Genomic DNA, 26,237 nt, shown 5'->3' with positions numbered 1-26,237 from the left:
GAAGTTCTCCCTCCTTTTCTATTTCCTGAAGTAGCTTGAAAAGTATTGGTATTAGTTCCTCTTTAAAGGTTTTGTAAAACTCTGCTGTGTACCCATCCGGTCCTGGGCTTTTCTTAGTTGGTAGTCTTTTGATGGTTTCTTCTATTTCCTCAATTGATATTGGTCTGTTTAGGTTGTCTATATCCTCCTGACTCAATCTGGGCAGATCATATGACTTAAGAAATTTATCTATGCCTTCACTATCTTCTAATTTATTGGAGTATAAGGATTCAAAATAATTTTTGATTATCTTCTGTATTTCTGAAGTGTCTGTTGTGATATTGCCTCTTTCATCCCGTATGTTAGTAATTTGAGTTCTCTCTCTTCTTCTCTTCGCTAGCATGGCTAAGGGTCTGTCGATTTTGTTTATTTTTTCAAAGAACCAACTTTTAGTTTTGTCAATTTTTTCAATTGTTTCTTTTGTTTCGATTTCATTAATTTCAGCTCTGATTTTAATTATTTCTTGCCTTCTACTTCTTTTGCTGTTGTTTTGCTCTTCTTTTTCTAGGATTTTGAGATGAAGTATGAGATCATTTATTTGTTGGTTTTTTCTTTTTTTAAGGAATGAACTCCAAGCAATGAATTTTCCTCTTAGAACTGCTTTCAGTGTGTCCCATAGATTCCGATATGTTGTGTCTGTGTTTTCATTAATCTCTAAGAATTTTTTAATTTCTTCCTTGATGTCTTCTATAACCCATTGATCGTTCAGTAACCTATTGTTCATTCTCCAAGTGATGTATTCTTTTCCCTTCCTTCTTTTATCATTGATTTTCAGTTCCATTCCATTATGATCAGATAGGATGCATGGTATTATCTCTACTCCTTTATATTGTCTAAGAGGTTCCCTGTGACATAATATATGATCTATTTTTGAGAAGGATCCATGTGCTGCTGAGAAAAAAGTGTAACTGCTTGATTTTGGGTGGTATATTCTATATATGTCAATTAAGTCTAGGTTATTAATTGTGTTATTGAGTTCTATAGTTTCCTTATTCAACTTTTGTTTGGAAGATCTGTCCAGTGGTGATAGAGGTGTGTTGAAGTCTCCCATGATTATTGTATGGTGGTCTATTAGACTCTTGAACTTGAGAAGAGTTTGTTTGATGAACATAGCTGCACCATTGTTTGGGGCATATATATTTATGATTGTTATGTCTTGTTGGTGTATGGTTCCCTTGAGCAGTATGTAGTGTCCCTCTTTATCCCTTTTGATTAACTTTGGCTTGAAATCTATTTTATTTGATATGAGTATGGATACTCCTGCTTGTTTCCGAAGTCCATATGAGTGATATGATTTTTCCCAACCTTTCACCTTCAGCCTATGTATGTCTTTTCCTATCAAATGCGTCTCCTGTAGGCAGCATATTGTTGGGTCTTGTTTTGTGATCCATTCTACTAGCCTGTGTCTCTTGATTGGTGAGTTTAAGCCATTAACATTTAGGGTTATTATTGAGATATGGGTTGTTCTTCCAGCCATATTTGTTTATTTCTGTTACTAAACATGGTTTGTTTTCCTCTTTGATTATTTTCCCCCCTTTAGTGTCCTACCTCCCACTGTTGGTTTTCATTGTTATTTTCCATTTCCTCTTCCTGTAATGTTTTGCCAAGGATGTTTAGAAGAGATGGTTTTCTAGCTGCAAATTCTTTTAACTTTTGTTTATCGTGGAAGGTTTTAATTTCATCTTCCATCCTGAAGCTTAATTTCGCTGGAAACACAATTCTTGGTTGGAACCCATTTTCTTTTAGTGTTTGAAATATGTTATTCCAGGATCTTCTAGCTTTCAGAGTCTGTGTTGAAAGATCAGCTGTTATCCTGATTGGCTTACCCCTAAATGTGATCTGCTTCCTTTCTCTTGTAGCTTTTAAAATTCTCTCCTTATTCTGTATGTTGGGCATCTTCATTATAATGTGTCTAGGTGTGGGTCTCTTATGATTTTGCACATTCGGCGTCCTGTAGGCTTCTAGGATTTGGGGTTCTGTCTCATTCTTCAAGTCTGGGAAGTTTTCTCGTATTATTTCATTCAATAGATTGCTCATTCCTTTGGTTTGAAACTCTGTCCCTTCCTGTATCCCAATGACTCTTAAATTTGGTCTCTTGATGTTATCCCATATTTCTTGGATGTTCTGCTCATGGTTTCTTAACAGTCTTGCTGAGCTGTCTATGTTCTTTTCAAGTTGAAATACTTTATCTTCATTGTCTGATGTTCTGTCTTCTAAGTGTTCTACTCTGCTGGTAGTATTCTCAATTGAGTTTTTAAGTTGGCTTATTGCTTCCTGCATTTCTAGGATTTCTGTTTGTTTGTTTTTTATAACCTCTATTTCCCTGTATAGTTGATCTTTTGCTTCTTGGATTTGTTTATGTAATTCATTGTTGAAGTGATCTTTCATTGTCTGATTTTGCTGTCTGATGTCTTCCTTGAGACTCCAGATCATCTGAAGCATGTATATCCTGAATTCTTTATCTGACATTCCATCTGCTGCAGCTATTACCTCTTCTAACGTTGAGTTGACCTGCAATGCTTGTGGTCCTTTCTTTCCTTGTCTCTTCATACTGTTCGCGTTCCTTTCTACTTGGTGAAACTGTTGTGCTATTGAATTTTCCCCCTATATATTTATATTGGTCTTGTATAGTTGCAAAGTCTCCCTCGCAGGCGCGGGCGGCAGCTCTGTCCCTCTGCGGGCCGCTAGGCTTGTTCTGTCGGTGGTCACAGTTCTGTCTACTTTGCAGGCGCAGGCAGCGGCACTGCCCCTCTGCAGGCCTCTGGGGCTGTACTGCCAATGGGTCGCAGGTGCGCCTACCTTGCAGGCGCGGGGGGGGGCGGCTCTACCCTTCCTCAGGCCACTGGGCCTGTTCTGTCTCTTGGTTGCAGTTCTGGCCTGTTCTGATGGTGGTCACAGTTCCGTCTACCTTGCAGGCGCTGGGGGGAGGGGGCGGCTCTGCCTCTCAGCAGGTCGCTGCTCCTCTTCTGCCGGTGGGTCGCAGGCCCGCCTACCTTGCAGGAGTGATTGGAAGCTCTGTCCCGCCGCGGGCCCCTGGGCCTTTTCTGTCCGTGGTCACAGTTCCACCTACCTGGCAGGCGCGGGGGGTGGGGGGCGGCTCTGCCCCTCAGCAGGCCGCTGGGCCTGCTCTGTGCGTGGTCACAGTTCCCTCTACTTTGCCGGCGCAGGGGGAGGGGGCGGCTCTGCCTCTCAGCAGGACGCTGCTCCTCTTCTGCCGGTGGGTCGCAGGCCCGCCTACCTTGCAGGAGTGATTGGAAGCTCTGTCCCACCGCGGGCCACTGGGCCTTTTCTGTCGGTGGTCACCTGGCAGGCGCGGGGGGTGGGGGGTGGCTCTGCCCCTCAGCAGGCCGCTGGGCCTGCTCTGTGCGTGGTCACAGTTCCCTCTACCTTTCCGGTGCAGGGGGAGGGGGCGGCTCTGCCTCTCAGCAGGTCGCTGCTCCTCTTCTGCCGGTGGGTCGCAGGCCCGCCTACCTTGCAGGAGTGATTGGAAGCTCTGTCCTGCCGCGGGCCCCTGGGCCTTTTCTGTCCGTGGTCACAGTTCCACCTACCTGGCAGGCGTGGGGGGTGGGGGGCGGCTCTGCCCCTCAGCAGGCCGCTGGGCCTGCTCTGTCCGTGGTCATAGTTCCCTCTACTTTGCCGGCGCAGGGGGAGGGGGCAGCTCAGCCTCTCAGCAGGACGCTGCTCCTCTTCTGCCGGTGGGTCGCAGGCCCGCCTACCTTGCAGGAGTGATTGGAAGCTCTGTCCAACCGCGGGCCACTGGGCCTTTTCTGTTGGTGGTCACCTGGCAGGCGCGGGGGGTGGGGGGTGGCTCTGCCCCTCAGCAGGCCGCTGGGCCTGCTCTGTGCGTGGTCACAGTTCCCTCTACCTTGCCGGTGCAGGGGGAGGGGGCGGCTCTGCCTCTCAGCAGGTCGCTGCTCCTCTTCTATCTTTAAAGGTTTTGTAAAACTCTGCTGTGTACCCATCCGGTCCTGGGCTTTTCTTAGTTGGTAGTCTTTTGATGGTTTCTTCTATTTCCTCAATTGATATTGGTCTGTTTAGGTTGTCTATATCCTCCTGACTCAATCTGGGCAGATCATATGACTTAAGAAATTTATTGATACCTTCACTCTCTTCTAATTTATTGGAGTATAAGGATTCAAAATAATTTTTGATTATCTTCTGTATATCTGAGGTGTCTGTTGTGATATTGCCTTTTTCATCCCGTATGCTAGTAATTTGAGTTCTCTCTCTTCTTCTCTTCGCTAGCATGGCTAAGGGTCTGTCGATTTTGTTTATTTTTTCAAAGAACCAACTTTTAGTTTTGTCAATTTTTTCAATTGTTTCTTTTGTTTCGATTTCATTAATTTCAGCTCTGATTTTAATTATTTCTTGCCTTCTACTTCTTTTGCTGTTGTTTTGCTCTTCTTTTTCTAGGATTTTGAGATGAAGTATGAGATCATTTATTTGTTGGTTTTTTCTTTTTTTAAGGAATGAACTCCAAGCAATGAATTTTCCTCTTAGAACTGCTTTCAATGTGTCCCATAGATTCCGATATGTTGTCAGTGTTTTCATTAATCTCTAAGAATTTTTTAATTTCCTCCTTGATGTCTTCTATAACCCACTGATCATTCAGTAACCTATTGTTCATTCTCCAAGTGATGTATTCTTTTTCCTTCCTTCTTTTATCGTTGATTTTCAGTTCCATTCCATTATGATCAGATAGAATGCATGGTATTATCTCTACTCCTTTGTATTGTCTAAGAGTTTCCCTGTGACATAATATATGATCTATTTTTGAGAAGGATCCATGTGCTGCTGAGAAAAAAGTGTAACTGCTTGATGTTGGGTGGTATATTCTATATATGTCAATTAAGTCTAGGTTATTAATTGTGTTATTGAGTTCTATAGTTTCCTTATTCAACTTTTGTTTGGAAGATCTGTCCAGTGGTGATAGAGGTGTGTTGAAGTCTCCCATGATTATTGTATGGTGGTCTATTAGACTCTTGAACTTGAGAAGAGTTTGTTTGATGAACATAGCTGCACCATTGTTTGGGGCATATATATTTATGATTGTTATGTCTTGTTGGTGTATGGTTCCCTTGAGCAGTATGTAGTGTCCCTCTTTATCCCTTTTGATTAACTTTGGCTTGAAATCTATTTTATTTGATATGAGTATGGATACTCCTGCTTGTTTCCGAAGTCCATATGAGTGATATGATTTTTCCCAACCTTTCACCTTCAGCCTATGTATGTCTTTTCCTATCAAATGCGTCTCCTGTAGGCAGCATATTGTTGGGTCTTGTTTTGTGATCCATTCTACTAGCCTGTGTCTCTTGATTGGTGAGTTTAAGCCATTAACATTTAGGGTTATTATTGAGATATGGGTTGTTCTTCCAGCCATATTTGTTTATTTCTGTTACTAAACATGGTTTGTTTTCCTCTTTGATTATTTTCCCCCCTTTAGTGTCCTACCTCCCACTGTTGGTTTTCATTGTTATTTTCCATTTCCTCTTCCTGTAATGTTTTGCCAAGGATGTTTAGAAGAGATGGTTTTCTAGCTGCAAATTCTTTTAACTTTTGTTTATCGTGGAAGGTTTTAATTTCATCTTCCATCCTGAAGCTTAATTTCGCTGGAAACACAATTCTTGGTTGGAACCCATTTTCTTTTAGTGTTTGAAATATGTTATTCCAGGATCTTCTAGCTTTCAGAGTCTGTGTTGAAAGATCAGCTGTTATCCTGATTGGCTTACCCCTAAATGTGATCTGCTTCCTTTCTCTTGTAGCTTTTAAAATTCTCTCCTTATTCTGTATGTTGGGCATCTTCATTATAATGTGTCTAGGTGTGGGTCTCTTATGATTTTGCACATTCGGCGTCCTGTAGGCTTCTAGGATTTGGGATTCTGTCTCATTCTTCAAGTCTGGGAATAAACTGAATCTTTACATGAGCTTGATAACTTTATATTGCTTCAATAATTAAAATTACATTTATTTTTATTAATTTATTGTGGCATGGGGGATCAAACTTAGGGCCTTAAGCATGATAAGGATGTAGTACTCTATCACTGAGTGACACTTCCAAACCAAGCTTATTCTTTTTTTTTTTTTTTTTAAAGACTCTGAGTCTATCTGAAGGCCAAATAATGAAAACCAGTTAAATAAATAAATAAATAATAAAAATCTGGGCATTTTATGACATTCCTGGTAGAAAACAAACATGAGGGAAATTGAAATTTTGTGTAAGGAGGCCTGTCTCATTCCAGCCTGCTTTTACTGAAAGTTTCCACGTTTGTTTTATATCATCTAGTTCTAATGTAGTGCCTTTATATATAATTTATTAAGATTTTTTCAAGGAAAGAGCTAGAATAAATGGTCAAAATCATTGATTCTACTTATGTGATTTGCAGAACTTCTTTGGTCCTGAGTTTGTGAAAATGACAATTGAACCATACATATCTTTGGATTTGCCACGGTCTATCCTTGTAAGTAATAAAACCAATTCTGGTCACTGTTAGGAAATAATTTGAGCAATTCTGTTTTAAAAGTTGGTTTAAATACTTATAATATTTACTTTAATAAATGCCATTTACTTTTCTCAATTATAGAACAAGAAAGGGAAGAATGAGGATAACCGGAGAAAAGTAAACATAATGCTTCTGAACGGACAGAGATTGGAACTGACCTGTGATACCAAAACTATATGTAAAGATGTGTTTGATATGGTTGTAGCCCATATTGGCTTAGTGGAACATCATTTGTTTGCTCTAGCTACCCTTAAAGGTACCAATACATTTTAAATTCAGAGTACAGAATGAAAACTTGGCAACAAGCTGTATTTCTGTACCTATAATGCCTCACTTTATTTTGGGAAATATTAACTTAATGAACAAATCAGCACTGAGAAATAGAAGTGCTATCTTTGTATAAATTTAGTGGGTTTTTTGTTTTTTAATTTTGGGTTGTGTTTTTTGAAAAAGTCTTGCTGTGTTGCTCAGTCTCAAACTCCTGGGTTCACACAGTCCTTTCATCTCAGCCTCTCTAGCAGCTGGGGCTATAGACATGTGCCACCAAACTTGCTAAAAATAAAATAAAATATAAAATTTTGCTGTTACATTTCAGGACCATTTCATATGTTAACTGCATGTATTTGTGTGTTTATATGTGGGGGCGACACTAAACATTCTGTACAAATTAAATATTGTTGACTAACCCTTTTAGTTAGAGTCCATAATGGTTAAATGATGACATTAAAATATAAAAATAAAGTGATGGTTTTCATTCTTCCTAGGTTTCAGATGGTAGCTCAATAATAATAAATAGCTAGTATTTGTTGAAGTAGTGCCATGTATTACTTGCCCTACCAAGTGTTTTATATTCATTTTGTCATCTGATCCTTATAACATTCCTATAAGCAATAACTGGCATTATCCTTACCTTACAAGCAAGAAAATTGATATCCAGAGAGGAAAATGATGTTTTCAATATTACACAGGTAGTAAATGGTGTGACCAGGAGTTGATCCAGGTCGGTCTGTCTTTAGAAGCCACTATTTAAAAAAAAAAAAAAAAATTGAACTGTATTGCCAAGTATAGTGGTGCATGCTTGTAATCCCAGCAACTTGGGAGGCTGAGGCTGGAGGATCACAAGTTCAAGGCTAGCCTCAGCAACTTAATGGGACCCTCCGTGTTTTACAGTAAAAAATAAGGTCTGGGAAAGTAGCTCAGTGATAAAGTGACCCTGGGTTCAACTCCAGTAACAAAACAAAACAAAAAAGAACCATACTTCCTCTACCCATATGTAGTGCCTTAGAGCTCCCTGCCATGCTTTATAACAGTCTTGTTTTATTCTTATCTAATACTATTTTGTGCAAGTCAGACTGAAAAATTAAGAAATCAAAGAGAAACTTTTCATTTAATCTGAACATTTTTTTCATTCTGTTTTAGATAATGAGTATTTCTTTGTTGAATCTGATTTAAAATTAACCAAAGTGGCCCCAGAGGGATGGAAAGAAGAACCAAAGAAAAAGAGTAAAGCCACTGTTAATTTCACTTTGTTTTTCCGAATTAAATTTTTCATGGATGATGTTAGTCTGATACAGTGAGTACACAAGTGTTTCTCGTTTGCTCCTTTTGGCCCCTGCTATTTTGACTCTTTAGCTTCCTGATACTGAATTGATTCTGATCATTGATAATTTCTAATTTGTTGTAAAACAGGCAGCAGAGGTCCTTCCTTTCCGTGGTTTTGTTTCCACAATTTCAGTTACCCACTGTGAACCATGATCAGAAAATATTAAATGAAATCCAGAAATAAACAATTGATACATTTTAAATTGTACACCCTTCTGAGTAACATAATGAAGACTTTTGCCAACTTGCTTTGCCCTGCACAGGGTGTGAATCATGCCTTTGTCTAGTGTATCCACACTGTATGCTCCACCTGCCTGTTAGCCACTTAGTGGCTACCTTGATGATCAGATCAGCTATTGTGGCATCTCAGTACTTGTGTTCAGGCAACCTTTATTTAATAGTGGCCCCAAAGCATAAGTATAGAGATTCTGGCAATTTGGACATGCCAAAGAGAAGATGTACAGTGCTTCCTTTAAATAAAAGATGAAAGGTCTCAATAAAGAAAGGAAAAAAATTTATAAGCTGATGTTGCTAATATGTACAGTAAGTTATTGTTGTTAATCTCTTACTGTGCCTAGTTTATAAATTAAACTCCATCATAGCCGTGTATGTTTAAGAAAAAACAGCATATGTAAGGTCTGGTATTATATATGGTTTCAGGTATCAACTGGGGTCTTAGAACATATCCCCTACAGATAAAGGATCTTCATTATTTCCTTCAACATGGTTTATTTAGTTCTTGTACCTTTTAAAAGCTTAATAGCAGACTTAATAATAAACTATCTGAGAAATAAATTTCTATTTCTGTAATAAAAAATTACCCCAAGATTCAAGATCAAATGCCAAAATGTTCCTGTTTATTTTCTTTCAGACACACTCTCACCTGTCATCAGTATTACCTTCAGCTGCGCAAAGACATTTTGGAGGAGAGGATGCACTGCGACGATGAGACTTCCTTATTGCTGGCGTCCTTGGCTCTCCAGGCTGAGTATGGGGATTACCAACCAGAGGTAGGATTTATTGTTTTCTCCAAAACCGCTTTTGTATTGGTGTTCTTATTCTTAGCATAATTAAAGACTAAGCCTGGTTGAAATGATTGATGTTTAGATCCAAAGACTTAAGAGGCTAGTTTGGTGCCTAGTTCCTCAACTATATTAATGATATACAATTGTGCAACTGGGATTTATTTTTCTGTTTAAAATTATTCTGTCTTTGAATTCAAGGATATGTAGCACTTAATCCTTTTCCCACGTTCTAACTAATTGAGACTAAACAGAGGAGTTATTATTGAAATATGGATTAAAGGGATCTTTTTGTCTTCAGCATGGATTTATACAGTGAGGGCTGGGACATAGCAGGGTTCTTAGATGGAGAACTCACTGTATGTTCAGATCCTCATATTCCTAAATGTGAACCATGTAAGAGCCTGTGTCACTAGATCAATGTCCTTCACAGCATTAATCCTTAACTATCATGGCATGGGACCTTTGAATGTCACTCTCTTAAAGTTGCCAGTCAGTTCAGTTAGTCTCCCTCACTAAATAGAAAAGAAATACTGATGCACTTCCTCTAAAAATCATTCCCCAGAGAGAAAATTAGAAATAGAAATATTCCATGTACTAGCCAAGGCAAGAACATTAAAATAAGAGGAAGAGGGTTCACTCCAATGAAAAGCAAATAGAACCACTTACAAAACCAGTCTTCTTTCTAGGTTCATGGTGTGTCTTACTTTAGACTGGAACATTATTTGCCTGCCAGAGTGATGGAGAAACTTGATTTATCGTATATTAAAGAAGAGTTACCCAAACTGCATAATACCTATGTGGGAGCTTCTGAAAAAGAGACAGAGTTAGAATTTTTAAAGGTAAGCGTGAAGGACTACAAATGATAAATACTGCAACTCTTTCAAAAAATAAGCAAGAGGTATTGGAGGATACACATCTAAAACCTTAGGTACCATTAACTGATACTGCACATCATCCTATCTCACTTATTACTGACTGAAACTGTGGTGTTTGAATTCTTGCTTTATAGAAGAGGGAACTAAAGTTCCAAGAGGACATTCCCAAAGTCAGTAGCTACTATAAAAGCAAAATTACTATTTGAATCTATATCTGGCTTTTAACTCTGTTTTTTTCCTATCCAATACTCTCAAAATCAAAGTACATTATAAAGAAGAAACCATTGAATTTGTTGACTAGATCTGAGAGGCAAGTTCATACTCATTCTAGAATTGTTTTGTTTTTTCTAACAAGCCTAAAATTCAGTTAACATCCTTTTTAAAACTCTCTCTCCCCTGAAAGCTCACTAATTCATATAGGGGTAGAGTCAGAAAAATTGGCTTTGGTTTGAGTTCTGCCAAGTTTCCTGTGAGACAAATAGTAAGGCATTTGTGATCAAGAAAGATAATACCATACAAGCTTCCAATGCAAATAGCAAATGTGTTTTATTGATAAAAGAAACTTTGAAAACGTTCTCCTGTTTCAGCTCCATAGGATGTAACACTATGCCTTCTATTTGCTGATCCATATTTTAGAGAGCCAAGTTTCTCAAACCTACAAAAATCTGTGAAGGTGCTTCATTCACAGAACTATACCACCTTTAAACTAGGATTCATGGTAAGAAAGCCAAGGTGGTTTGTTTTGCTTAAGTCCACATTTAAAGATAGTAGTTCAGGTTATCAAATTATATTTTTACCAACAAAGAAGGCCAGTGGGCCCAATAAAAAGAATTTGCTCTGGGATTTGTAGGCAGATAGTCTTGCATTTCAATTCTTGTTTCAACTAGCCTGGTGACCTTGGACAATATATTCAACCTCTCTGAGTTTCAGTTTTCTTCCTGTAAATAGCATGCCTAATGCATATTATGTTACCCTATGCTTTTTGATAATATATCCTGCTACTCCTTTTCTCTTTAGCATCTTTCTAAATATTTTAGGTTATTAACACAACCTTAAAAGGTTAGTGTTCTGCTTTATATCACCTTGTCTTTGAAAGACATTGGTATCTTTTTGCTAATCCACTTTGTTGAGGTATAATTTACATAACATCAAATGTATCACTTTTCAGTGTTTCCACCAGTTTCCAAAAATATATACAGTAGAGCAACCACCTCTGCAGTCACGATAAAGAACAGTTTACAAATTATGCTATGTATATATATATGAATATACCACAGTGAATTCCACCTTTATGTTTATCTATGAAGCATCAGTTAAAAAAAAAAATAGTAAGCAAACAGAAGGAAGACCAGTAAAGGAAGGAGAATGGTTGAGAAATGGAGATTGTAATGGAGCAAATTATATTCCATGCACATTTGATTATGTCAAATGAACCACACTATTATGTATAACTCTAATGCACTAATAAAATATTTAAAAAAATAAAAAGAACAAGGTTTGCCAAACCATGGCCTACCAATTTTGTAAATAAAGTTTTATTAGAACTTGGCCATGCTCATTGTTTACACATTGTCTACATATCTACTTTCACAATACCAACAGCAGAGTTGAGTAGTTAAACAGAAGCAAGCTTGCAGCCCATAAAGCCTAAAATATTCATTGCCTGGCTCTTTACAGAGAAAAATGTTCCAAACACTGATAAGACCTATTTCCAATACATACAAAAAAGTTCCTTGCATCCTGTCACAGTGAATTCCCATCCACCAGACCTATTCCCTGGCAACTACTGTCTGCTATTACCCTAGTTTTTTTCATTTCTCTAATTGCATATTTTAAAAAAAAAATCTTATGTATGCAGTCTTTTGTTTCTGGTTTTTTAACTTCAAGTAATACTTTTGATATTCATCCATTGTGTGGTATGTATCATTAGGTGGTTTTTTCTTTCCTTTATTTTATTTTTATGTGGTACTGAGGATCGAACCCAGTGCTTTATATATGCTAGGCGAACATTCTACCACTGAGCCATACCTTTAGCCCATTAGGTGTTTTTTGGTTTTTTTTTAATTATTATTTCTGAGTAGTTTACCTTTGTGCAGAATTAAAATTTGTTTATTCTTTCCTTAGTGGTTCTAAACATACCAATACATATTTTTGTGTGAACATAGTTTTTGTTTCTCTTGAGTGAATACCCAACAGTAGCATTGCTGGGATCTATTGGAAGTATGTTTTACTTTGTTAAAAACTGTCAAACTGTTCTCCAAAATGGCTGTACAATTTTGTAGTCTTCCTACCAGCAGTATATGAGAATTCAGTTGTTCCTTGTTCTCAATAACACTTGGAATTTTTAGTCTTTTTCATTTTAGTCCTAGAAATAAGTGAGTAGTAGTATATCGTTATAGGTTCTATATCGCTCTAATTTATACTGAGCATCTTTTTGTTTTTATTTGTCATTTATATCTTATTTGTTATGTGTCTAATAAAAACCTCTTGCCCGTTTTTCTCTCTGGTTTGATGTCTCCTTATTGCTAAAAGCACATGTTCTTTATGTTCTGAATACAATTCCTTTGTCAGATATGTATTTTATGTATATTTATTTCTCATGTTCTAAGGGGATTTTTTTGGTTTTGTTTTTTATGATGCTAAGGATCAAACCCAGTAAAGTTTTAATTTATCAATTTTTTCTCCTATGGTTCATGTTTTTCCTGTCCCATCTAAGAAATCTTTGCCTAACCCAAGGTTACAAATATTTTCCAAGACTTACACATTTAGTTCCTGTATTTAGGCCTGTGATCCACGTTAGATTAATTTTCATATATCTGGTGAATAAGTGTTGAGATTTATTTTTTGAAATGTGGATCCAAATTATTCCAGCAACATTTATTGAAAACTGTCTTTTCCACCTTAAACTACATTGGCACAAATACAACTTCTATATTTTTATGTCTCCATTTATCAAAGTAGTCTTATATTGTTCCAACAGGTCTGCCAAAGATTAACAGAATATGGAGTTCATTTTCACCGAGTGCACCCTGAGAAAAAGTCACAAACAGGAATATTGCTTGGAGTTTGTTCTAAAGGTGTCCTTGTGTTCGAAGTTCACAATGGAATTCGTACATTGGTCCTTCGTTTTCCATGGAGGGAAACCAAGAAGATTTCTTTTTCTGTATGTACCTTTTAACCTGTTTTTATTATATTTTAAAATGAATGTTGCCAATTTCCAGTGTAACACATTAACTTTAAGTAAACTTTAGACCCTACCATTTAGTCAGGCTACCATATCTTAATACTATTTAACTCTTTCTTCTTAGTTGTAGGAAGTATTACTGAGATTTTATTTGTTTCTTGTTTTCTCAGGAGGTGATTTTTCAAAGCTTAACACACATTCCTAGGTGGTTATATGCTCAATTAACTTTTTAGTTAAATTACAACCAAGTTGGATTCTCTGTTAAGTCAAACTTATTTGAGTCATACTTCTCATATGGAGAAACTCCCCACGTGTTTTAAAGATACATAATTAGATTAATCCCCATAAACCTTTTGTAGCTCAAGAATGGATCCCTTATAGTATGAATTTTAAAGGTCCAGAGATTTGTTGGATTTTATAAACTAGTCCTATGACTTTCTGCAGTGTTAGGTTTTAGTGTCTACTTTCTATGAAGTTCGAAAAGTGATTCTTAGAAAACACGTTTATGGAAGAAAGTGAGCTCTAAAAGCAGATTTTGATATTGAACGCAGTGTATCTGAACATTCAGTGCCACTAGCAAACCCCAGAAGTGAATAAAAAAGTATATACATTTGGGTATTTATTTTTCTAATGTTATTCAGGGATTACTGACAATTTTAGATGTTATCTGGGCTGAAATGTATTCTTACGAGGAGATCAAGATATCAAGGTCATGGTGGACTCTGGATAATATTCAACGTAAGGACCTTTGAAATCAGTTCTAGACCTAATGGTTAATTGATTTATTTTCCGTGAAACCCAGAGGTGCCACTAAGATTTCTAGATAATAATTTGTTCTCTCAGGAAAGCCCAGACCACCAATTTACCTTCCCTGAATGGAACTTCTTGCAAAGCACATATCTGAAGGAAACCTTAGACTGGTTAAATACAGTTCTAATTTGGATCAGTTTTCAAGAGGCAATAATCAAATCATCATATAACATTCAGCTTTATGTCATTTACCAAGCTATCACAGAAGCCCCTATATATAGAACCCTATATATAGCCATGATGAGCTCATTTTTAAAGATCTGTGACAGTGTAGAATAGAACACACTCTCTTGTAAACTCTGCCTGTATGTAACAATACTCATTGATCCTGAAGTTCTTTCTCTAACATAGAACTCTATTTTTAACTCTCCCCTTTTTCTTCTACTGACTTCTATTTCTTTGAGAATATCAAAAAGTCATCCTTTGGCCTTCTCATCTCTCAGTTCCTTCAGACACAATTTTTATCCATTCCATCAATTAACTCTTAGAACCAGATATTTTTCTAATTTATTTCAAACCACATTTTACTTAGATATTAAATCATGTATAATAATATTTTTTCTAATTTTTTGGACCTCTTAACCTATATTTGGTGAGACTTTTTTGTCCTATGCCCGTTGTTATCTTTGGGTGTTTTATAATAGATACCAGTTGAATACCTCTTTTGACTGATAGACTAAGGAGATTCTGTCGTTTATATTAATGCTTCAATCCCTGAGAGAGATTTTCAGTGATGGAATTCACTGTCCTTGCAAATTACTTGACAGTAGTTAATAGGTATGTTTGTTAGGAAATAAAGTTCCCTAACTATTTGAAAAGTTATTAGTCATATTTTTGATAATCAAGATATTAATTTTTGTTATTATGTCTTTAATGCAGCTCTATCACTTGCTCATTTCCATTTTTAACGATTGGCAACAATATCTAGATAGCATTTTAACAATGTTCCTTTGTTTTTATTGCATTTATTATAACCTATTTTTATAGCTAAATTCTATTTTTGGCAAAGGTACTAGTTTTCTGTTTAAATTTGGGATATAGAGTCTCTTTAATGTGAATATACATGAGAAAAGTAAATTTTAAAATTTATAAATAGCTGGGTGCAGTGGCACACACCTGTAATCCCAGTGTCTGGGGAGGCTGGGACAGGAGAATCACAAGTTCACAGCCAGCCTCAGCAACTTAAGGAGGCTCCAACAACTTAGCGAGACCCCATCTCTAAATAAAATATTAAAAGAGGTGAGGATGTGGCTCAGTAGTTAAGCACCCCTGGGTTCAATCCCTAATACACTTCCCCTCCCCCCCAAAAAAAGTATAAATAAGTAAGCCAGAAATTATAATTGGCGTTTGGGTAATATTCTGTCATTATATCTTTTGTAATCCTATTAAATTTGATTTTTCTGTGCCTGTTTTTTTAATTTGAAATAAAGATAAGGGACATAAAATAGAATAATTTGAACAGAGGTAAGAGCTTTAGTAGAATCTAACTGTATTTAAGTTATTCTCTAAAGAACTAATCTTAGATTCCTGGCATGTTGAATGCTCATTTTTGAAGGCATGGATTACCTGAAAGGTTACAAACTTTGGAAAACACTCCTACACAAAAGACATTCATTTTTTTAAAATGTCAGGGAAATAAAACTGATTTGTCATTTTTCTACTTTCCCTGAATTAGGTAAGAATTGCCATCTCTAAATATCAAAGCATTTCATCTCTCAACCCACAGTTATGTTATTCAGTACCATTTCATTGCCACATTTTCTTTAACTTCCCATATATTCTAGTCCAGCCTTCGTGACATCCAGATTCTACCTAATTAAATCACAGCTGTTGTTGTATATTAATTTTAAAAAACAATTCTTATTGAACTTCAATTTCTTTACCCAATGGAGCAAAACACTTATCTCTTGTCATTTTTTTATTTAAACAGTCTCAATATTTGTAAGCATAGCCATCAACTCAAAATGTTGATTAAAAATATCATTAAAAGAAACTGTTTCTGGGGCTGGGGGTGTGGCTCAAGCGGTATCGTGCTCGCCTGGCATGCGTGCGGCCCGGATTCGATCCTCAGCACCACATACAAACAAAGATGTTATGTCTGCCGAAAACTATAAAAATAAAAATATTAAAAAATTCTCTCTCTCTCTCTCTCTCTCTCTCTCTTTAAAAAAAAAAAAAGAAACTGTTTCTCTTGCTGATGGCTATAATTTCTGAAATAATATTAATTTATTTCCTGAATTTGTTTATAATAATATAGGATTATATTTATATTAGATATAGGTCAAGGAATACCCATGCCTCATAATGGGAAGTATGAATAATATCTCTTTTTATAAATTATATTTTGGCAAATAAGAATCACAAGAAAGCATCCTAACATTGAACACCTCTGATTAATATTGTAGAAAAAGAAAATCACGTTGCAAAATACATCAGATGGGATAAAACATGCCTTCCAGACAGACAACAGTAAGGTATGCCAGTATCTGCTGCACCTTTGCTCTTCCCAGCATAAGTTCCAGCTACAGATGAGAGCAAGACAGAGCAACCAGGATGCCCATGATATTGGTAAGAAAAAGCTCATAGTTTCAGGAGATTCCAGGGCATATGCCTGACTTTTACTGCAGATTTTAGAACTGCCATGTTTAGGATTGAAAACTTATAAGGCATATATATCTGTTAAATGACTAAATCAAAAGTATAAAGGTATTACAAATGAAGCCAAGATTTCAGCTTTATGTTCGTTTTGAAAACAGCACCCCCAGATAAGTCAGGGAAAACCTGTTGAAATGTCTATTTTGTACTTAGCAATAAGCTATTTAATGTAAATGTTATTGAAAAGTTTGGGCCGTGTTTTCAACCCACAGAACAATTCCACATTATTTGGGAAGGTTTAGACCAACATGCATGAAACAGTAATACACAGTAAGGTTCAAGATTTTAAGATTATATCATTCAGACTTTATGATCCATATTACAGAGAAGAGGATGATCAGAAGCTAGAAGACTGGACAGGTGGCACTTAACTGTATTTCAAGGAGAAAATAATTAAAGTTGTTTGGGGATAAATTGAAGGATAAAGGAGAGAACATGGGAAACAAAGCAGGGGACAAGGGGAGTATACACTCACAATAGTGAAGAAACAGACATACGGTTTGTGGTGGCAGATTTAAAACCTGTCAGTTTTACTTGAGTGCATCCCTATTAGGAGGCCGAGATGAATAACTACAGAACCAAATATAAATGGTCAGGGAAGTGGTTGCAGAATTTGAAATATTTGCATATATATAATGAGATTGGGAATATGTCCCAAATCTAAATATAAGACTGATTTCTGTCTCATACACCTTACACAATAGCCTCAAAGGTGATTTTATACAGTATTTTTAGTATACCTATGTTTCAACTATTATCTTTCACATGAGATTAGGTATTGACTTTTCCACTTGTAGCATAATCTCAGTACATCATAAGTTTCAGAGCTTGGAGCATTTTGATTATTACAATCGTAGTACCTACATCATAAGGTCATTGCAAAGTAGAAATCAATTCATATATGTAGAGCACTTTAAAAGTGCCCAGCAAACCAGGCTGGGGATGAAGCTCAGTGGCCAAGTGTTTGCCTAGCTTAAATGAAGATCCTCAGCACCAAAATAAAGAGAGGGGGAAAAAAAAGTGTCCAGCAGAGTGAAGTGAGGATTCAGTAAATATTCATTATTATTTTTATCATATCATCATCAAACTTGTTTTACCACTACTACCTTTACTACTTTACTGTTGGGTAGTAGTTATGGTAACAGTATAATCTGCAACAGAAAGAGATACTGCTCCTATAGTTCTGTGTACTGCTCTGCTGTGTACCACATACCATATAGCAGTAACAGCAGTAGTAGATGAATGACCTTAGGAAAGTAACCGAATTTTTAGATATTTATTTTTTTCATCCATGAAGGGGAAATGCTCTTCATATCTCACAGATTAGCCCCTAGGAACAAAACAGCTATCCATCCTTAAACTCAGATGGTAAAAGCACTTTAAGATGGTATTATCTCTGTGTTCTCCCAGATTTCTGTAAACCTTCAAAGGAACTATTGCCTGCTTGGAATTGGGATAGAATTAGCTATCTACCTATTTAGCTGTCCATACCAAACAAGTGAAATTACTGATATAATCCCTAGGAGACTGATAAGCTTTAAAAAAAAAAATGTGTGCTACTTCCTTAGTGTGGTAGTATACTATGCTATAAAAGACCTTAGAGGCCATTAAAAATTTCCAAAATTTTACTAATGAGGGAATAGTAAGAAGTCAAACTAGGGTGGAATGCTGGTCTCTTAGTTCCTAATGCAGCACTCTTACTATTACAAATAAGTAATTTGCATGAAAATAAATTTTAAAAGAATCACTTTCTGAGCACTTACTATTTGTAAGTGGTAAGTACTATGGAATAACAGAAGAAATGAAGTCTCTTTCCTCAAAAGAGTGTAAGTTGACAATATAGAGAAATACAAAATGATGTAAGAGACTGGACAAAGAAACAAAGTAGAAAGTATGCATTGCAGACTGAGTGTGGAACTAGCAAACTTTTGAGTTAAAATTTGCAACATTGGTATTAAGATACAGGCTCATTCTGTTGTCCTTCCCTATACTGATGATCCATGTTGGAGTTCTTTCCAGTTGGAAGGCAGTGGGACAGATGAGATAAGTAGTTGGTTTATGCTCCTATCCCATGAATATGTATATTGTTTTAAGCTCTATCCAAGAGTAGGTTATGAATGGCTTTGAATATCCATAATCCCTGGTATGTTAACAAAATCTAAACTGAACTGGTTGCCCTTATTATTACAAAAGTTTGGTCTATATTTTCCTTAAAAATGAAGAATTCTTTTGAATGTAAAGGCATTTCCTGTAATTGAATCTGAATAAGGCTTCATTTTTCTTCTTTGATAAAGGCTGCTGTCAAAGTAAAAGACAATAGAAATAATGTTATCTGCTTTAACAAAATTCCACATTTTAAGTTAAAGATGATTACGGTAATTTTTAAACTAAAAGTCTTTTTCTAAGGTCTTATTTTAACCTAATGTCTACTTCTACTTTAGAAGAAAGAACATTGAATTTTCCTGGTGACAATGAGACATGTTTATTTAAATTTCATTTCAATGCATAGATATTAAAAATCTTCAATGTTTTCCAACCTTTTTTCTGAGATGAAATATTATGAATCTTCTTAGAAATTAGAAGATAGGTAAAACAGTTTAAAGATCGAAGTCACTAATCATTTGACATTTTTCTTTTTAAAAGAAATTTTTCCCAGCTGTTTTACATAGTGGTCAAGGTTATTCAAAATAGAGTGCAACACAGGGTTGCTACTTTCCAGAAGGAAACAGCCAGTGCCTTGTGGTGTGGTTTAATTCATGAACAACTAAATCGTGAAATTTTATGCTCCTAGTCCATTATTTACAGATGATGCAATGTTTTTGTTAACAGTCTTTAATGTTAAAATACTGCTATGATATTGGTTCCTACTGAATAGAATAGCCAAGCACCTATTCTCTAGTATTTCTAAATTTAGAATGTAAAAGATGATTTGGGATGTGTCTTTAGCAGTGAAAGGAGCTTAAGCATTACGAGATTCCCAGCTCACTGATCATGTTAATTTACAGATACCAAAAGAGAGAAGATTAGTACCATTTGATTCTCCTGTGGCTCTCGTACCTCAATTAAATCATGAGGTCAGCAAGGTGGAAAGGTGGGAATTGGCACAGTAGTGAAATAACAACAACAACAACAACAAAATTGTGCCTTAAAATCTTTTTTTTTCTGGTAACAGCATCATTGATCTATAAAAGTACAAAGATATATAATTGTAAAGTGTATGATTCAGTGGTTTTTACTACATTCACAGTGGCACACCCTCACCACAATCTGCCTTAAGCTTTTAAAAATACAATAAAGGAGAGCTTTTTCTCTGGGCACAACTTTCCTCTGTGCAGCTTCTTTTTCAGGCATGTCGGCCCATCCGGGTTTCATCTTTCCCTCTCCCCATCCTTGGTTTTCTGATACTTTAGCAGAAATTTATGCTACTAAAGTTGAAGACTTCTCTTTTAAATACCATTCTCATTTCTAAATGAGAGCTATAAGAAATTGGGGTCAGCATGAGCAAGTCTAAACTGCAAACATTTTTGGATCTAAGAATTATGAGATGAAGTATAAAACATTGAATAGTCTATGGCTGAGCAATAACTAAAAGGATGGAGAGATGGTATGAAAACCATAATCTTCAAACTTCCTTTTAAAAACCGTTGATTGCCACATTGTGAGAACTATCTATCTATGCTGGCAATCAAAACGGTTAAAAACTGCATGCTATATTTTGCTTATTAAAATAACTCTTCTCACCAAGGTACTGCAATGTTTCCATCGTGTAAAGCAATCCTATTTCCTTGTAGAGAGAGCTTCGTTTAGGAGCCTGAATCTCCAAGCAGAGTCCGTTAGAGGATTTAATATGGGACGTGCAATCAGCACTGGCAGTCTGGCCAGCAGCACCCTGAACAAACTTGCCGTTCGACCTTTATCAGTTCAAGCTGAGATTCTGAAGAGGCTATCCTGCTCAGAGCTGTCGCTTTACCAGCCATTGCAGAACAGTTCAAAAGAGAAGAGTGACAAAGCTTCATGGGAGGAAAAACCTAGAGGGATGAGTAAATCATACCATGATCTCAGTCAGGCTTCTCTCTATCCTCTTCGGAAAAATGTCATTGTTAACATGGAATCCCCACCTCAGACCATTGTGGAGTTAGTGGGAAAACCCTTTCACCAGATGGCAAGATCTGATACAGAATCTGTGGCAGGATTCACAAAACTTAAGTAAGAACATGATTAACTAACCCAAACTACATATTTATAAATTCTACATTTCATACATTTGTTTTTGTTTAGACATTTTATTATTTTCACCATATTTTTTTTACATTGACACTTCCCCTCCTACCTTCCTTTTCCCTCTTTAGTTCAAGGTCTGTTGCAAGTTTAAATAGAAGCCCTGAAAGGAGGAATCATGAATCAGACTCAGCCACTGAAGACCCTGGTCAAGCATATGTCATAGGTCAGCATGAACAAGCTTACCTTCTTTCTCCCATACCTCATGCTCATAGTGAAGTGAACAGGATCAGAAATTGTTTTGGGTTCCATATACTAATTGCCAAAACAGTGACTATATAGTTAAAATTTACCACATAAAATTTAAAATTGATTGAACACAAAATTGCTTCATGGCACTATTACTTAGTTTCCTCTTGGTCACATTAGTCATGACAGTCATACCAAGAGAACCCAGTTTGTGCCTTGCTTTGGATTACCTTTCCTTGGCTTTTCTTCACAAGCCTGTGTGAGTGGCATCTGATACTACTGCATTTTTTCAAAATGTTTATTTAGGCTTCTTTCAGCTTCTCATGAATGGAATTGTCTCTAAAAAAACTTAAATAATTTTTTTAAAGATTTTTTTTAAAGATGGACACAATATCTTTATTTTATGTATTTTTATGTGGTTCTGAGGATTGAACCCAGTGCCTCACATGTGCGAGGCAAAAAACTTAAAATAATTTTATGAAACTTGCAGTGGTTGTTGATAGGTGGAAATTCTTGTTGATTTTAAGTTTCTTCAAATTTCCCAGCTAGCTTTTAAGGACCTGTTAATTATTTAAATGTAGAAGTTATGTATTTTGGGGGATGCATGTGTGCACATATATACCACCAAATATATTCTCAAATATATTACATATTACCTTATAAGATACATAGTTCAGAATGCCATTGCCTCATGTGTTTTTGAAGGGGAATGCAGTGAAGTCAATCTTTCAGAGGAGTTGGTATTTAAGCACAGAGATCAGAACTACTATTCAAAAGATATGAAACAGCTGAACAGAAAGAAAGGAAACAAGGATACCCACTTCAATTATTTCACCAAAATACTAGTACTTAATTCTCCTTGGACCCAGTATTTAGCCCAAATGACCCAGAGTTAAATGTAGTTTTTTGTTTTGTTTTGTTTTTGTTTTTGTAATTAGAATAGAGCATATTAATGAAGTCAGAAAAAAAAATTATGTTATAGTTGATGAATATTTGGGGGGAAGCAACCTTAATAATGTAGACATCCACAACTTTCAGAGATTATACTATCATTTTTAAGTTGAATCAGTTAAAAAAATTAAAGTAGGTGAAAGACAAGATTTAATTCTATAGGTAACTCTGTTGTTGAAAACAGTATAAAAAGAATCCTTTAGGAAAAAAATTTCAGAATATTTTCACATATAATGAGATTTCTGAGATTCTAAACTATTTTTATTAGGAAGGCTTCATCCTACATAAATTTTTCACATATATCAGGCAATTAGTAGTATTGTATAGAAAAATACAGATAAACTGAAACAATGTATAAAAGTAAAATTTATTTTCTGCATATGTTTTTTATTTAAATCATTCTTATTGAATATTTAATTTTCTTTTAACGTGGACAAATGCTTTTAAAACTTAATTTCATCATTTCATATTTGACATCAAAATGTCACTGTCAGAAACAACACAGTTAACATGCTTAACTACTACTTAAAAATAGTAAGTAAGTATGCCCATTGTGGGAAGACATTTTTGTACATAAAAATGTTGCTGCTTTAATGTTTTACTGATTTTTATGAATTTGTCACAAGAAATTACTTTAGTATCTGACCATTTTTAAAATGTCTAATAATTTAATTTATACCACAGGAATGAGTATGCATAGTTCTGGAAATTCTTCATCCCAAGTACCCTTAAAAGAAAATGGTAGGTTTACAAAATGTTTTTCCCCTCATTTTCATCATATCCTTTCTCTTTTCTTATGCCCTATCTGATAGACTTGGATTTAACAATGGAGATTCTTTAGTTCTTTGCCAAGGATTTAGACCTCAAAATGGAGTTAAAGGACATTTTTGTATTTTTCACATCTTAGTTTTGTAATGGACCTTGGTTTCCGCTACTGTTGATGAAGGAGATGCATAACAAATTGGAGATAAGGACACTAAAGTAGTATTTCAAGTGGGAGATAATTTTGGATAAAAAGTTTTAACTGAGGCAGTTATTTTAAAAGGATGCTTGAACGAATCTTCAAAGGAGGATTTGCTCAGCCAGAACAGTGGAGATAAGCATTCCAGAGCAAGGGCACAGCATGATTAGAAAGACATAGAAACAGGATTAAAAATAACAGATTCTGGAAACAGCCAGGGTCTCAGTAGGGAGGCATGTGATGGTTGGGGCAAAGCTTGAGAACTAAGTAGGAACCCGTTTTCAGGATTATCCTAAACATTATGGGGAGAATTTAGAGACTTTTAATGTTGAGATTTATAGTTTAGAAGAATTTTAGAAACAAAGTTGTAGGAAGAAGAATAGAAATATGCAGTGCCTTGAGTTAGTGGAGTCAAAATTTTTAGAATTTTGAAAGTATTTTCATATGCATTATCTTTTTTGATCCTTCTAACAATTTTATGGGTAGAAAAAAAGTATTTTTATTACTCCCAATATATTACTTTTCTCCAAAAATGTTTCAGAGTCTTCCCCCCTCAGACTCTGAAAATTAAACTAAAAAGCCTGATGAGAAGTAAATATGCTAATCAAAATGATTGATACAGCTAAACTTGATGAAGATCTAATTTTTCTGATAGCAAAGGCAAAAAGGGAAGGCTTAAGAAAAATGTTGAATCATATGGAATTAGAGTTTTTGTAGGTCAAACTGTCAAACACCAAAGTACTACTTCCTAGTATCATCATTCCCTTAATAGAAATACACAGTCATTTTTCAAGGGAGTAAAATCTTTCTTGGAAGTAAAATTGTTTCCAAAATAAAAAAAGACATACAATGTCTTAAATACTCAAAGAGGAATTGTTTTGTCAACTCTATTTTGGATTTATCAATCCTCAGAAAATCTAAGGGCATATAATTAAAGGAAAAAGTTCCTAAACATATGTAAGTTACTAAGACCCTGGTCATATAGTTTTCTGATGATCAAACTTCTTACATAGATTGAATCTACATCACCTGCATACCTTAAATAGTTTTTCTTTTAACATGCCCATAATGGTAATAATTATTGACTAACATATTGAGTACTTGCTATGTCTAAGCCCTGTTTTAAGCATTTTACATTGTTTCTCATTTTATCTCCATAACAACCCTATGAGATGGGTGCAAATGTTATTTCCTCCTCACAAATTAGAAACCATAGCATAGAGAAGTTCAGTTGTGCAGGTCATGGAACTAGAATCTAGCAGAACCATGATCTCTGAACATAGGCAGTCTGTTTCCAGAACCCATGCTCTATCCCACATTTTAGACTGCCTCCCAACATAATAATGCCTAACTATCTATAGTTTTATATCTCCCTGCTAAACTTTGAAAGAAGCAGGACAGTAATATACTTAAGGATGAGAACTTGAAATATGTTTTAATTAAATATCTGATGGAAACTTTATACTAGATATCCAATAAGCATGGGCAGGTTTAAATAATTTCTCTGCTGGAACATTTAGAAGCTTCATCTTTCCACCTGGCCCATACAGAAGACACCTTCTTACAGGTAAACCCTAGACAGCTTGAAAACTAGTCCATGCTTTTTTCAGATTCTTTTTGAACCTGCTTAAGTGGGCTAAATTAGTGCTCTGTTGAGAGTCAAATTTTCACACACAGAGCATGGCAAACACATTTTTCCAGATAAGAAAACAAATGGTCATAAAATTAAATTAATTGCCCACAAGTTGAATATAGGACTTCTTATTCTCATTTCAGTGCTCTTCCTGCCAGCAGAAATTATTAGATGAGAATTATGAACAACACATCACCTAATACTGAATTATTTGTCAATTAAAATAAGAATGAATGCATTAAATTTAATCTTACCTTTTATGGCCTCTAGAAATTCTTGAAGAATGTGAAACATAAAAGAGAAATTAAAAAGTCGTGAGTGTTCTAAATTTGCACTTTGAAGCAGAGATATGTAAAAGATTTCAGACCCTTTTAGCTAAGTTTGTCATGTAGTTTCCTGAAGTGTCCAAACCACCAAATATATACTAGTATTTTATGAGGTTGCGCACACAGTAATCATAAAAAACACAAAATGCAAAAAAAAAAAAAAAAGTCCTATAAAGTAAGTTATCCTGGGACACAGTAACATAGTACAAACACTGAAATAAACCTTTTCCAGTGTTAAAACTAATTATTGTCTTTATGAGCAATCTTAACTCCCAAGTAATAAAGTGTTGTACAAGTAGAAATAAGATTTTAAAATACACTTTTTTAGTCAGGTGTCAAAAACTGTTGTAATTTCAGATGCTAGTGTTCCTCCCACTTAAGTTTAATTAAAATGCCTGCAATTTGAAAATTATAATTAAAATTGAACATTTAAAGTGCAAATAAAGGATGGAACAGATAGTAGAATTAACCAGGTGTAAAAGATGGTCAACTAAACTGAGAACTAAAAGGAACTTTAAAGGTTCTCCAGTCCAAGTCTTTTTATTCTATAGATCATTTAAATGAGTCCCAATGATGTTATGTGATCCCAATTGACTTAGTTGATAAGTGCTGACTCAGAAGTAAAACCCTGAAGTTTTGGTTATGATCCACTTTACCACCAGCATATATAGCATAGTAGTAGCATAACAATGAAAAAACTTCTCTTAGTTTTTAATACCAGTATGGTACTGCTGACCCATCATCCCCAGGAGATGAAATAGGTTTTTTCCCCCCCTCAATGATGGATTTTTCCAGAGCCCTCTCTACTAAGTCCTCTTATCAGAGTTTCCTCTATTGACTCTTTCCTTAGTAGCATGGAACTTCCTAATGATATTGACTAGGATGTATATCAGTAACCAAGAAAATTAGGTTTTCTTGCTAAAATATTTTTAGATTGATTCAGTTTTTATAGTCATCTCCATTTTCACTTATTAAAATCCCATCCTACTTCCTTGAAGTCTTCTTCTATTCCATTTTAGTTTTGGCATTGCTTTACTAGACAATTTAATTTGCTCATAAACATACCTGTCAACAGCATTACTTGAACTATTCTAGATAAGGACTGCATACGTCTGTGACCTTCATGAGAGATGAGCAAGGCAGCACTAGAACAACAGTCCCTAAAGCAGAGAGGATATGCACACAGCTTCTGAATTACACACTATTCAA

General features: G+C 35.6%; 1 protein-coding gene across 13 annotated transcripts in view; it reads left to right on the top strand.

The window, feature by feature from the left end:
* Ptpn13 (protein tyrosine phosphatase non-receptor type 13) overlaps nucleotides 1–26,237 on the top strand; it is a 204,266-nt gene that overhangs the window by 122,881 nt on the left and 55,148 nt on the right. For 9 of the 13 annotated variants that reach the window (XM_046457591.2, XM_058583408.1, XM_058583409.1 and 6 more), the window contains 10 exons: nucleotides 6,423–6,497; nucleotides 6,621–6,795; nucleotides 7,959–8,112; nucleotides 9,013–9,151; nucleotides 9,853–10,005; nucleotides 13,022–13,204; nucleotides 16,441–16,603; nucleotides 20,482–20,896; nucleotides 21,040–21,134; nucleotides 22,793–22,849. In XM_046457591.2, coding sequence (XP_046313547.1) covers nucleotides 6,423–6,497; nucleotides 6,621–6,795; nucleotides 7,959–8,112; nucleotides 9,013–9,151; nucleotides 9,853–10,005; nucleotides 13,022–13,204; nucleotides 16,441–16,603; nucleotides 20,482–20,896; nucleotides 21,040–21,134; nucleotides 22,793–22,849 — 1,609 coding nt within the window. The remainder of the gene's footprint in view (nucleotides 1–6,422; nucleotides 6,498–6,620; nucleotides 6,796–7,958; nucleotides 8,113–9,012; nucleotides 9,152–9,852; nucleotides 10,006–13,021; nucleotides 13,205–16,440; nucleotides 16,604–20,481; nucleotides 20,897–21,039; nucleotides 21,135–22,792; nucleotides 22,850–26,237) is intronic. The other 4 variants (XM_046457596.2, XM_058583404.1, XM_046457602.2 and 1 more) reach the window with 2 other exon arrangements.

This window comes from Marmota monax, unplaced genomic scaffold (assembly GCF_021218885.2).
Source record: "Marmota monax isolate L192 unplaced genomic scaffold, Marmota_monax_Labrador192_F-V1.1 WCK01_AAM20220418_F8-fsc00128, whole genome shotgun sequence".
NCBI lineage: Eukaryota > Metazoa > Chordata > Mammalia > Rodentia > Sciuridae > Marmota > Marmota monax.
The sequence above is the reverse complement of the archived record's forward strand: the minus strand, read 5'-3'. Positions and strand labels throughout refer to the sequence as shown.